This window comes from Rattus rattus, chromosome 5 (assembly GCF_011064425.1).
Source record: "Rattus rattus isolate New Zealand chromosome 5, Rrattus_CSIRO_v1, whole genome shotgun sequence".
Lineage (NCBI taxonomy): Eukaryota > Metazoa > Chordata > Mammalia > Rodentia > Muridae > Rattus > Rattus rattus.
In genome coordinates this window covers 71,094,657-71,107,136 of record NC_046158.1, presented here as the reverse complement: position 1 = coordinate 71,107,136, position 12,480 = coordinate 71,094,657, and the positions used below count along the sequence as shown (strand labels likewise).

The following is a 12,480-nucleotide window of genomic DNA, read 5'->3' as shown; positions in this document are numbered from 1 at the left end:
GAAAAAAAATTCCCTCAGGTCAAAGACACTGGAATAAAAGAATGGAGGTAGAAAACAAAAAGGAGTGAATGTTTGTTAAAAAGTAAAAAGTATGCTTAATTCTAAAAAAATTTTCTCTTCATATTTTATGGTTTCACAGCAATGTGTCACAGTGCTCACTTATTTATTATTACATACTTAAATTATTCAACTTTTATTTAATTGAAAATAGATCTTTGATGCAATGTATTCTGATTATGGTTTCCCATAACCCAGTTTCTCTCTGATCCACTTCACCTCCTCTTCCATCCAAATCTACATTCTTCTCTTTTTAGAAAATGGAGACATCTAAAAGGTAAAAATAAAAGACGAGGCCTGGTGGGGGTGGGGGTGAGATGCAGACATTCTCTTGGAGACAGAGGAGAGGAGAAATGGGATAAGGGATTGTGGGAGGGAAGACTGGGAGGGGGCTAATGGCTGGACTTAAAGAACTAAAAATAACTTAAAAAATTTTAAATCAGAATAGGACCAACAAATAGAAGAAAAAGAGTCAAAGAAAAAAATACAAGAAACACCTAAATACTCAGATACACACACACACACACACACACACACACACACACACACACAAACACAGACACTCACACACCATAAAAATACACAGACAGAAACATAATACATATGAAAAGGACTGTTCCATGCTAAGTGGTATAAAATGAACTCACAAAATAGCTTTATTCGCATTTCCCTGATAACTAAGGATGTTGAACATTCTCTAAGTGCTTCTCCTTTACCATTTGAGTTTCTTCTTTTGAAAATCCTGGGGTGGGAGTGGGAGTATCTTCATAGAAGCAGGAGGAGGGGAAGGGGACATGGGAGAGGGGTGAAAGGGGATAACATTTGAAATGTAAATATATAAAACATCCAATAAGATTAAAAATAAAAGAAAGAAAAGCAAGAAAAAAAATCCCTGTTTAAATCTGTACCTCATGCATTTGGTTAGATATATTCTACTTTAAAATAATATTTAATTATCGTCTAAGATTTTATTTCCATTTATATTTTTTTCTGAAGCATGTACACACATGTGCACATGCGCAAATGTGCACACACACACACACACACACACACACACAAAACAATTCAAGAATTTACTGTTTTTTATGTGGAAACTCTGCCAATTGTATAAACCATTTCTGTATGTGTTTAACTGCTTAGGGGTTTCAGCATAAATGTAAAATTTACATGAAGGTAAACAAGATAAACGTTGGAGGAACTTATTTTTTCATTTCCTTTCACTTGTGGGACCCTTTAAACCGAATTGGAGGGCTATCCCTTAGATTCTATAATGTGATCTTACCTCTTAAATAATGAAATATATGGTGTTGGATTGATTTTAAAATGTTACCTTCCACCTTTTGGGTTAGCAAATAACTTTCAGTGATTTTTCATAAAGGAAATTTGTTTTATTAGTTAATTATATGTTAGAAATACTTAATTTTTAAGAAAAAATAACAAAATAGTATTTCTAAATGAAATGCTATTTCCTAGGAATGAATTTTTATTTATTAATTTTTTTATCTGTCTACATTTCAAATCTTATCCCCCTCTGTTTTCTCTCCATGAAGACCCCACCAATTCTCCCTCCCCATTGCCTCTAAGAGGGTGATCTTCCATCCACCCACCCACTGCTCTCCTCAGTTAAGTAGTCGGAAAAATTGATATTTTAATAGTGTTTGGGTAGTTATAAATTTAAATAAATTTTATTGTCCACATTCATTCCACTAAAGACAGAAGATTGATAGCATAGTTTCTAGCTATTTAAATACATGTACAAATTTCTATATTAAAGCCACACACCCTAATTTGTATAGGTAAATAAAATGTTTACTGCACTTTTCATCTCTGCATTTCTCAGCTTGTAAATTGGTAGATTGGCATAGGTTTAGTTATGGAATAAAACATTTCGAGTATAATATTTTCAGGGAAAACGGTAGCAGGTCTAACTTAGGGAAAGATAGAAGTCCAAAGACTAAAACTATTAGGGCTATTTGAATGCCACATATAGCCTGGGCTTTTCTTCTTCCTTCTGCTAAGTGTGTTCTTAACATGAATAAAATAATGACATAAGAAGCAAACAAAACCATAAGAGCCGCTAACGTGATTATACCTGAATTGACCAGAACAAGGAGACCATTCCTGTAGGTGTAAGTACAGAAAACTTTGAACAGATTTCACAGAAGTAGTGCTCAATTTGGGGTGACAAAAGGGCAACAGGACTACAATAGAAAACTGAGGAAAGAAGTGGGCTGCTCCACCAGCAAGTTGCTAATATTACAAGTGGCATTTTGTCCTGTTAATGTCGACCATGCTGTGGAGAGCTGTGCAGAAGAACACACAGCAGTCACAGAAGATGCCTGTCAAGATTAAGATTTCAATTATTCAAAGAAATGCATGGCAAAGACCTATAGCATACAGTTAGGATGGGAGATGACTTTTTTTCGCTACCAGCAGGTTCCCAGTGAATTTTGGAGTCACGCAAGAGACAAAATATACTTCTATAAAAGTTAATTCATTGAGTAAAGAGTACATTGGCAGATAAAAAAGAGGCTGCATCAAATACAGATAAGAATGCAATTTTTCTACCTAAAGAGGCATAGAACAGATGAAGAAAAGAATAAAACAAAATACCTGTATGCCATGGTCATTAAAAAGTCCAAGCAGAATGAATTCTGAGACATTCTTGTGTTTCTCCATCTATTTCCATATCTCATATTATATTTAGAAGCAAAAATTTAAACATCTGAAAATTAAAGAAACAAAATCTCCATAAATTGAGCAAGTAAACAACTATGTAAACTGAATGACAAACATAAGAAAAATGAATTGATGCAATACAAAATTAACGTTAATCATCTCTGCTGTACAGTAACTCTAATACGTTAATCACTGTATCTCTTGTATAGAAGTCTACTGAATGATGATTCTGCAGTGAAAAACCTATATTGTTCTCAACATTCTCAAACATAAAAAATAATTTACCATATTTTAAAGGTGACTCTGTTCACAACGAATAAATATAGCTATTAACAATGTTCAATAATAAGTTTAATTTAGGTAATATTAATTGTTTTAACACATTAATAATAAATACAAATGTTTCATAAAAAGTTCAATTTAGGTAATATAAAATATTTAAAAAGATTATTTATATATGTGTTTTATCCATTGCTTTAACTTTTCTTCTTTTTGGTATGATTGGAGGAAATGTCCTAAATTATATGTTTACTCAAGATATATATTTATTTAAATCATCAACACAGCTATTTAACATGTGAAAAGTGATCACCATTCTCATGTTGAGTCATTATCATGAAGCAACATTAAAAAATGTCAATAAACCAAGAAATATTCAAAATAAAAATTAAAGTACAAAATAAAGATTTTAAAAATAAGTACATTCATAGTCATTCAATTTTACATGATAAAAATTATCTTATCAAAATGTACTTGATACTTGTTATGGAAATATCAAAAATATAAAGTCATAACAAAACCAATAAAAGCTTCAAAGCCTGTACCACTCACATTATTTAGATCATGAAGACTAAGTTTTTATGGAACTAAAAAAAATGTCCAAAAGTGAGAAATCAAGTTTATTTAAATTTATCATTCAAATGCAAATTTATCAAACAAAAAGCAACACTGTGTCTCTGCCATGACATCTATATTTCTGTAACTAACTTCATAGGTATTTATATTGTTGTTGCCATTTAAAAGCAAAAGAAGCCACTGTTTATGGAGTTCAGAAAGCTAACAGTGTCAAAACTAGAGGTTAATAAGTTTCTGTTTCATTGATCAAGTTTGTTCTTGTCTTAATAAAACTAAAGCTGCTTCCTTTTTTGGAAACGACTTTCTGCTTCTTTATGAGAAATGTCTTATGTATAATAACTTACAAGAAGATAGTGAGGACATTACATGAATATAACTCTGGAGAGCTGGAGCCATGTTTTTTCAGGAATGCAAATAGAAAAAAAAACCTTATCCTATTTCTCAGGTTCAAAAATTATAATCTGTGGCTACTAAATGCTATAGAATTTGGTGCTCTCCCTTTTTAGGTTTGTATCAATGATTCTGAACCTAGCATAGGAGTAATGAATTTTGAGCAGTATAAAGTATTTTGAATCCTCATCTGTGTGAAAAATAACATGAAAAGTAACAGTAGACCACACATTGGATGTTCTGAATATCCATGAGTTGTATCTTTTATAAACATGTTGTTATAAAGAAATATATGAGGATTTTAAACATTCTATTTTAAACAATGTTTCTTCAGATTTAATAAAATAAATATTTCTTAAGTTAAAATGTTTTAAATTAGGCATCTGCCCTTTGTATTGATAATCATAAATGTTTAGTTCCCATATCTTTCAAATTTGTATTTTGCACACTGAGAGAATAATGCTATAAACATAATTGGACATGTGGTTTTTGTTGAGATTTGGTCTTTTGCTATGCATTGTAATGTTAAATACTGCTCCTGAAGGCCTGCTTGCTCCTAGGTATAAGAGAATCCCCATGTATACACTAATGTAGCTATGTAGCCTTGCCCACCCACAAGTTATCCCTAATTGGTGAATAAAGGTGCCTACAGCCTATAACTGAGCAGAAGAGAAGTAGGTTATGTGGATTGAGGTCTAGAGGCAGGTAAGGGCAGGCACAAGATAAGGCAAGGCCTGTGATTGGGCAGTGAAAAAGAAAGGTGGGGACAGAGTTTTTGAAAGGAGAGAGATAAAGAAGAGGGGACAAAGAGATGGAGGGGGAGAAGGATGACCCACCCCTGTGTGGCTTTAACTAGCCACAGGTAGCTATGAATATTGTATAAGGGATGGATTATTATAAGATAATTTGTCTTATCTAGGTGAGTGGTTTCTATCAATATTAATTGGTTCTGGGTTATTGTGTGGATGCTTTGTGGAGTGAGAATTTACTGATGTAAAGCTGATTGATAAGTTAAAAGCTTCTAGAGTTTTGATTTTTTTTAATTTTTTATTAGATATATTTCTTTACTTACATTTCAAACGTTATTTCCTTTCCCAGTTTCCTGTTCATAAGCCCCCATTCCCTCCCCTCCCCCTCCCCAATTTTAATGGGTTACTGGGAGTTGTGACTATAACCACTGGGGGCAGATACTGGGAATGATAGCAGAGTCCACAGCAGAGAGCCATGAGGTAGACAGCTGTTGATGCAGTTAGCCATGGAGGTGGACAGACAGACAGGGCCAGAGAGTAGCAGGAGGCAGAATGACATGGTGTCCGCATCACATTTTTATTTACCACTATGAGGTGATGTTTTAGATTCCCAGGTTTGTGGTCAGAAGAAGAGGACCACAGGAGTGTAGGAGAGAAGGTGGAGAGAGGATGACTTGGGGTAGGAAACTTGAAAATATGACACTCAATATGGAAATAAGGAAATCAATCGGTGGTTCCTCAGAAAATTAGAAATAGTTCTACCTGAGGATTCAGCTATATCACTTGTGGGCATATACTCTAAAGATTCTCCAAAAGAACATATACTCTACTATGTTTGTGGAAGACATATTCCTAATCACCAGAATTTGAAAACAAACCAGATGTCCCTCAACTGAAGAAAGGATACAGACAATGTGGTTCATTTACACAATAAAATACTATTCAGCTACTAAAAACAAGGACATCAAAAATTTTGGAGGAAAATATGTGGAACTAGAAAATGTCATCCTGAGTAGATTATCCAGACTCAAAAGTACATGCATAGTATATACTCACTGATAAGTGGATATTAGCTGAAAAGTATAGAACATCCATGATATAACCCACAGTCAATAAGAAGTTTTAGAAGAAGCAAGGCCCAAGTGAGGATGCTTCAATCCCTCTTAGAAGGGGGAACAAAATAATCGCTGGAAGCAGAGGGAGAGTGGGACCTGGATGGGAGAGTGGATGTGGAGAGAAGAGGGGGTCAGGATCAGGATGATGTGAGCCAGGAAACAAGCTGAAAGTGCCAAAAAAAGAAAAGAAAAGAAAAGAAAAAAGGAAGGAAATATGTAGCTGCTGGGTGTGGTGGGCAGAGACAGTCTGTAGAAAATTCCCAGAAAAATCTTACAACTTGGGATTTAAGAAGCTCTGGGTGAGCTTAACCAAAACGCCCAACAGTGAGGAGATGGAACTTGAAGAGGCCACTCTAGAAGATAGAGAGGACTCCCAGTGCAGAGATGGGGTCACCAATCCATGTTCAAAATTTTTGACCCAGAATTATTCCTGTCTAAAAGAAATACAAGTACAAAAATGGAGTAGAAGCTGAAGAAAAGGTCATCCAGTGACAGGTCCAACTGGGGATCCTTCTTATAATCAGGCACCAAATCCTCACACTATTACTGATGCCAGATTGAAGTCTAGCATGAAAGTCCTCTGATAGTGTCTCCATGCACCTGACTGAGACAGATACACATACTTATAACCAACATTTGGACTGGGGGCAGGGACAGAAATGAAGGAGGTGAAGGGGATGGCAACACCACGGGATGACCAAAATATGTCCACTACCCCAGACCCTTGGGAACTCCCAGAATTGAAGCCACCAACCAAAGTGTATACATGGGCTGGTCCATGGTCCCTGGCACATTTGTAGCAGAGTAGTGCCTTGTCTAGCCTCAGGGGATCAGGATGCACCTAACCCTGTAGAGACTTGATGCCCCAAGTAAAGGGGGAAGGCCAAGGTGGTATGGAGGTGGGTCCGTGCACCCTTTCACAGGCAAACAGGAGGGAAGATGGTTTGGAGAATTCTGTCTGGGTGAACCAGGATGCAGGACAACATTTGGAACATAAGTAAATAAAATAATCATTTTTTTTAAATAAAGCAATGACTGGGGAAAGATCAGCAATCTCAACTGACCTGGATTCCTGAGATCTCTCAGACACTGAACCAGGCGGTATACACCAGCTGATATGAGGCCCTGACACATATACAGCAGAGAACTGCCTGGTGTGGCCTCAGCCATAGATGTTGCCCCTAACCCTCTAGAGAATTGAGGCCCAAGGGATGGGGTGGGGTTGGGTGGTAGGAACGTCCTGTTAGAGACAGAGTGACATATGGGAAGGGGAGCAGTCGGGGGATACACCGGGAGGGGGATGAAGTCCAGACTGTAAAAAATGATTAAAGAATAAAAACAAAAATAATAAGAAGAACACAACATGGAACCATTGCTTTGGGAGCTAGATTGCCCCTTGAGAGGATCATACAACCCATAAAGCTTGTCATGGTACTTGACATGTGGATTTCTGCTAAAATCTATGCATATAGGGCTGTCCTGTCACTGTGTATGGACTGCAGCTCAATTCTACTGCGTAAGGTTTGACTTGTGTAAACAGGAACTGACATAGCATATGGCAGGCCAGAAGTAGCTCCTTCTGGATACTTTTTAATGTGGTGGAGTCTGAGTCTTGGTACTTGCAAAATAAAGGGGTTTATTATGGCATTTGCAAAGTTAGAGGCTCAGACAAGGTTAAGTTCACACTTCCTTGCCATCCCACACAGAGATTTTCTTCTACCTACTTTGGGGAAAACCTAATACAGGGATGTGAATATGCCAACCCAATACCTCACCTCCTTCATTGAGCTGCTTCTTTCTGTGTTAGACTAAGTTGCCAGACCCTCGCATGTGTGTAAGTGGTTAATGATCAATATAGTATTTTGGGAGCACAGGTAATGGAAAGCCCTGATGTAGTATTCTTTTCATAATGTCCACATGTTGCATGCATACATACATAACTACATACATACCTACATACACAAATATATATATATATATGTATATTTATATATATGAAAGCTCAAAATATAACACGCAAGTAACACTATAACATGTACTGTTGAATCTTATTAAAATTTATTAGTAGTAGTCACAAGTAATGAATATTAATATTAAATGTGATAGTAATCTTTAATCAAAGAGATAATATTTACTATTAGTCTAGGAGATTAACTATTTTTTATTATTATTGATTAAACATGAAATTTTATATCATCAAATGCTTTGAGATTTAGGAAGACAAACATCCCATTTCAGCTTTCTCATGCTTCTTTAGCAGTGGATATCATAAGATTCTCTTTTAAATAAAAATAGCTTGTGGCACCAAACTTTTCTCAAGGCATTCTTCATCTCTGTGTTTCTCAGTGTGTAGATCAGAGGGTTGAACATGGGAGCTAAGATGGTGTAGAAAAGAGCAAACACTTTATCTTCTGGATAAGTGGTTGCTGGTCGGATGTAAATAAATAGTACAGGCACAAAGAATAAGATTACAACAGTGACATGAGAACTGCATGTGGAAAGAGCTTTTCTGCGGCTCTCTGCAGGGTAAGCCCTAATAGTGTATAATATGAAAGAGTAAGACCACATCAAGACTAAAAATGTGACCAGTACCATCATGCCTGTATTGGCAACTACCAGAAGTCCAACTCTGCTTGTATTGGTGTAGGCAAGAGTCAGCAAAGGGTAAATATCACAGAAATAGTGATCCATCTCATTGTGGCCACAAAAGGGGAGGTTGATAGCAAGGAGGTTCTGGAAGAAGGAATGTACAAAAGCACCAGCACAGCAAGCAGTGACCATGGCATGACACCTCCCTCTGCTCATGATGATGGTGTAGTGCAGTGGCTTGCAGATGGCCACATAGCGGTCATAGGCCATCACCGTGAGTATGAGGATCTCAATCCCTCCAAAAAAGTGCATGGTAAAAAGCTGAAGCATGCAACTGGGATAAGAAATTATGTTCCTTTCTATGATGAGATCACTGAGAAACTTGGGTGTCACTGTGGATGTATAGCACAGGTCTGACAAAGCAAGGTAATTAAGAAAAAAATACATCGGTTGCTGAACTAGCTGGCTATATGTGATAGAAATCAAAATGATCATGTTTCCTCCCAAAATAGCTATATAACAAAACAAGAACAACAGAAAACATAGAGTTTTAATTTTCTTGTTCTGGGAAAGTCCTAACAGTATAAATTCAGTGATGTTATTGGTACTTTCCATATTCCAAAGAAATTACCAGTCAAGGGCATCATTAGCTGAAAGGAAATGACAGAGAAGGATTAGGATTATTTATTAATCATGGTGTGAATCATAGTAAATATAATAACTAGTATAATATACTCATTTACCAAAGCATGTTCACATCGTGTGTGTGTGTGTGTGTGTGTGTGTGTGTGTGTGTGTAGAGAGAGTGAGAGAGAGTATATGTGCATTTGTGTGTCTATTTCTAATTATATTCTACACAAAATTTTCATCATATTTCAATCATATTTCATCATGATTTCAATCATGTTTTAGTAAAAGTGCATAAAATTAAAAATCATACTAGAAGAAAGCATAATCAGAGATGTTCCAATACTTTATACAAGTGATTTTTTGGGGGCATGATCTCCTTATCACTGTGTGATTTGCCCTTTTGGTAGCTTAGAATTGTGAGACTTAAAGTGAATGACGAAGCACAAATAATATAATATAAAAATATAAGATAATATTGTTGTAGAATTGATATCTGGTGTGAAATTTTTACTTTTGATAGTGAAACATTTGGTTATTAAAGTGTGTGTGGTCATGGAAAGGCTTACAGGTGCCAAATACAATCCAGATCATGGCTTGAATAATATCATATACTTGTGAGTGTCATATGAAGCAGGACCAAGAACATCATATTATGTGAAGGTTAAGTAGTTGTACTATTTTAATTTCATAGATTAAAAATAGTAATCCTTAGACACTGAAGAGAGAAAGAAATGTTGTCACATTATTTTTGAACACTGGTAAACAGTGTTCAAAGCCATGAATAGTACAAACAAAAGCCAAAAGTTTAGTCATGTTTATGTGCATATTTAGAATTAAGAAAGTTCTGATTTTGTAGAAATAACTACATAAAATAAGCATCAGCCTGAATTTTTATACATCATGTAAAAAGTTTTTAGTCTCTATGTCTATTTTTTTTAAACATTAAAAACCTAGTTCTTTTCATTGACTCAAACATACTATGTACTGAACTCAGACTCTCCTGCATGATGAACAATTTATCTCCATGTGGCTTCATCTCTAGACCTGAGTCAATTAACCCAGGCCTGCTCAGTATTCTTCCACCCCTAGGAAACTTCCCTAACCTTTGTATTATTGTCCAAGTCTGCATCTCCTCTGATTCCTGCATGATTCCACAAGTACTGTCATTAGCTCTTCTGTGTATCTTCAAGGCAGTTATTCAGACAAGCAACTGCTGTGTCTTTTATTCTTCCTATCATGTTTTGCTACCTTGGTAAATTTATTTCAGTGCATGACTTAAATACTGAGACAGAAGTTCTTGCCATAGTTTAATAGACAATGAAATTAACCCCTGTCATGCTTACCCACTGTTTTTTAGTACAAGTATGCCCACTTTCAATCTTCCATGACCACAAAGTGAAATTGGCTAGACTTCAATTGGTAACAAGCGCTAGTAGATGATTTTGTCTTTCCAGATACAAATATATAGTGATTACACACTAGATATTTAAAAAAAGATTACCAATGGTATATAAATATTTTAATCTAAAGATCACCTGTTTGATAAAAATATTATTTACGTATCTCTCATGGCAACAAGAGGAACGACAATAATAACTAGTATGTGATTACTTTTTACCTTTTATCCAGAATACAACCTCCAAGTGTTCTATATCAAATATATTGTTGGTATTAGAAGAGCCGAAGATTCTTCTCTCTACTTTTCAAACTAGAAACAGTTATTCTTTATAATGTAGATACACACATACTGAAGACTGTCAGGAGCCATAACAGGACATGCTAATAACTAGCAGGTGATCATTCTGAGATGGCCAGACTTGGACTATATTATAATCTGCAAGTGGTTAGCCTTTATTAAGCAAGGTTGTAAGGGATTCACTTTAGGAAAGATTCCTTCTATTAAAATGTGATTCCTATTGTTATTATTAATTATATACAACAATAATTAAGTAATAGAACACCCCTTTGTATTGGATCTACAAAGATGTACTGTCTCATAGTGATGCTATATAGACAAATAGAAGACTTAAGTGGTTTATTTGTTCCTGATTTAACTTTGGTACCTGGTATCTGTCTAGAAAATTGTCCATTTCCTCTAGATTTTCCAGTTTTGTTGAATATAGGCTTTTGTAGTAGGATCTGATGATTTTTTTTAAATGTCCTCAGATTCTGTTTTATGTCTCCCTTTTCATTTCTACTTTCGTTAATTTGGATACACTCTCTATGACCTCTGGTTAGTCTGGCTAAGGATTTATTTATCTTGTTGATTTTCTCAAAGAACCAGTTCCTGGTTTTGTTTATCTTTTGTATAGTACTTTTCATTTCTACTTGGTTGGTTTCAGCCCTGAGTTTGACTATTTCCTGCCTTCTACTCCTCTTAGGCATATTTTGTAGAGCTTTTAGGTGTGCTGTCAAGCTGATGACATATGCTCTCTCCTGTTTCTTTTTGCAGGCACTCAGAGTTATGAGTTTTCCTCTTAGTACCACTTTCATTGTGTCCCATAAGTTCAGAACTTGCCCCACATGTGTACCATTTATATATAATATTATATATATATAATATATATATATATAATATATAATATATATATATATAGTCAACCAAAACTAGATAAGATTGATTAAGCTAAAAAGTGCTGCTGAAAGGGACCAGATATAGATCTTTCCTGAGAGACACATACAAAGCATGTCCAATACAGAGGTCAATGCTAGTAGAAAACCACTGAACTGAGAACAAGACCCTCTTCGGGGGAATTAGAGGAAGGATAGAAAGAGCTGAAGGAGCTTGCAACCCCATAAGATCAACAATGCCAACCAACCAGAGCTTCCAGGCACTAAACCACTACCCAAAGACTATACATGGACTAACCCAGGGCTCCGACTGCATATGTAGCAGAGAATAGACTTGTTTGGGCACCAGTGGAAGGGGAAGCCCTTGGTCCTGACAAGGCTGGACCCCCAGTGCAGGGAACTGTCAGGGGGGCAGTTAGGGGGATGGATGGGAGGAACACCCGTATGGGGGAAAGGGAGGCGATGGGGGCTTATGGATAGGAAACTGGGAAAGGGAATAACATTTGAAATGTAAGTAAAGAAATAAATCTAATAAAAAGAAAGAAAAAGAAAAAGAAAAAAAGAAGACTTCTTAAGTCTTAATATGATCCTATAAGATTTTCTAAAATTATAACAGTGATTATTAAGCTCTTTTATAGTGGGACTGTTATTAATTCTTTTTCTCATAGCCAAAACTGCAGTGAGAACTCTGCCAGTCTCTCAAGTGTCACCAGTTAATTGTTCTTATATGGTAACCAGACTTTCTCCTACTCAGGGGGCATTCCAAAAGGTTGTAAAACAATTAACCAAAGGCCATAAAAAGGGAACTAATGATTTATTATAGGTACTAGGACAGATGATAAAAT

At 35.8% G+C, this 12,480-nt stretch overlaps 1 protein-coding gene across 1 annotated transcript; it reads right to left on the bottom strand.

The window, feature by feature from the left end:
- Nucleotides 1-8,098: 8,098 nt before the first annotated feature.
- On the bottom strand, nt 8,099-9,049 carry LOC116900454 (olfactory receptor 4P4-like). Its single transcript, XM_032902194.1, has one exon. It carries the CDS (start codon nt 9,047-9,049, stop codon nt 8,099-8,101), a length of 951 nt encoding a protein of 316 aa, XP_032758085.1.
- Nucleotides 9,050-12,480: the final 3,431 nt, after the last annotated feature.

What these genes read in the sequence shown, in the direction of transcription:
- LOC116900454 (XM_032902194.1), bottom strand. Translation starts at nt 9,049, where the DNA reads ATGGAAAGTACCAATAACATCACTGAATTTATACTGTTAGGACTTTCC.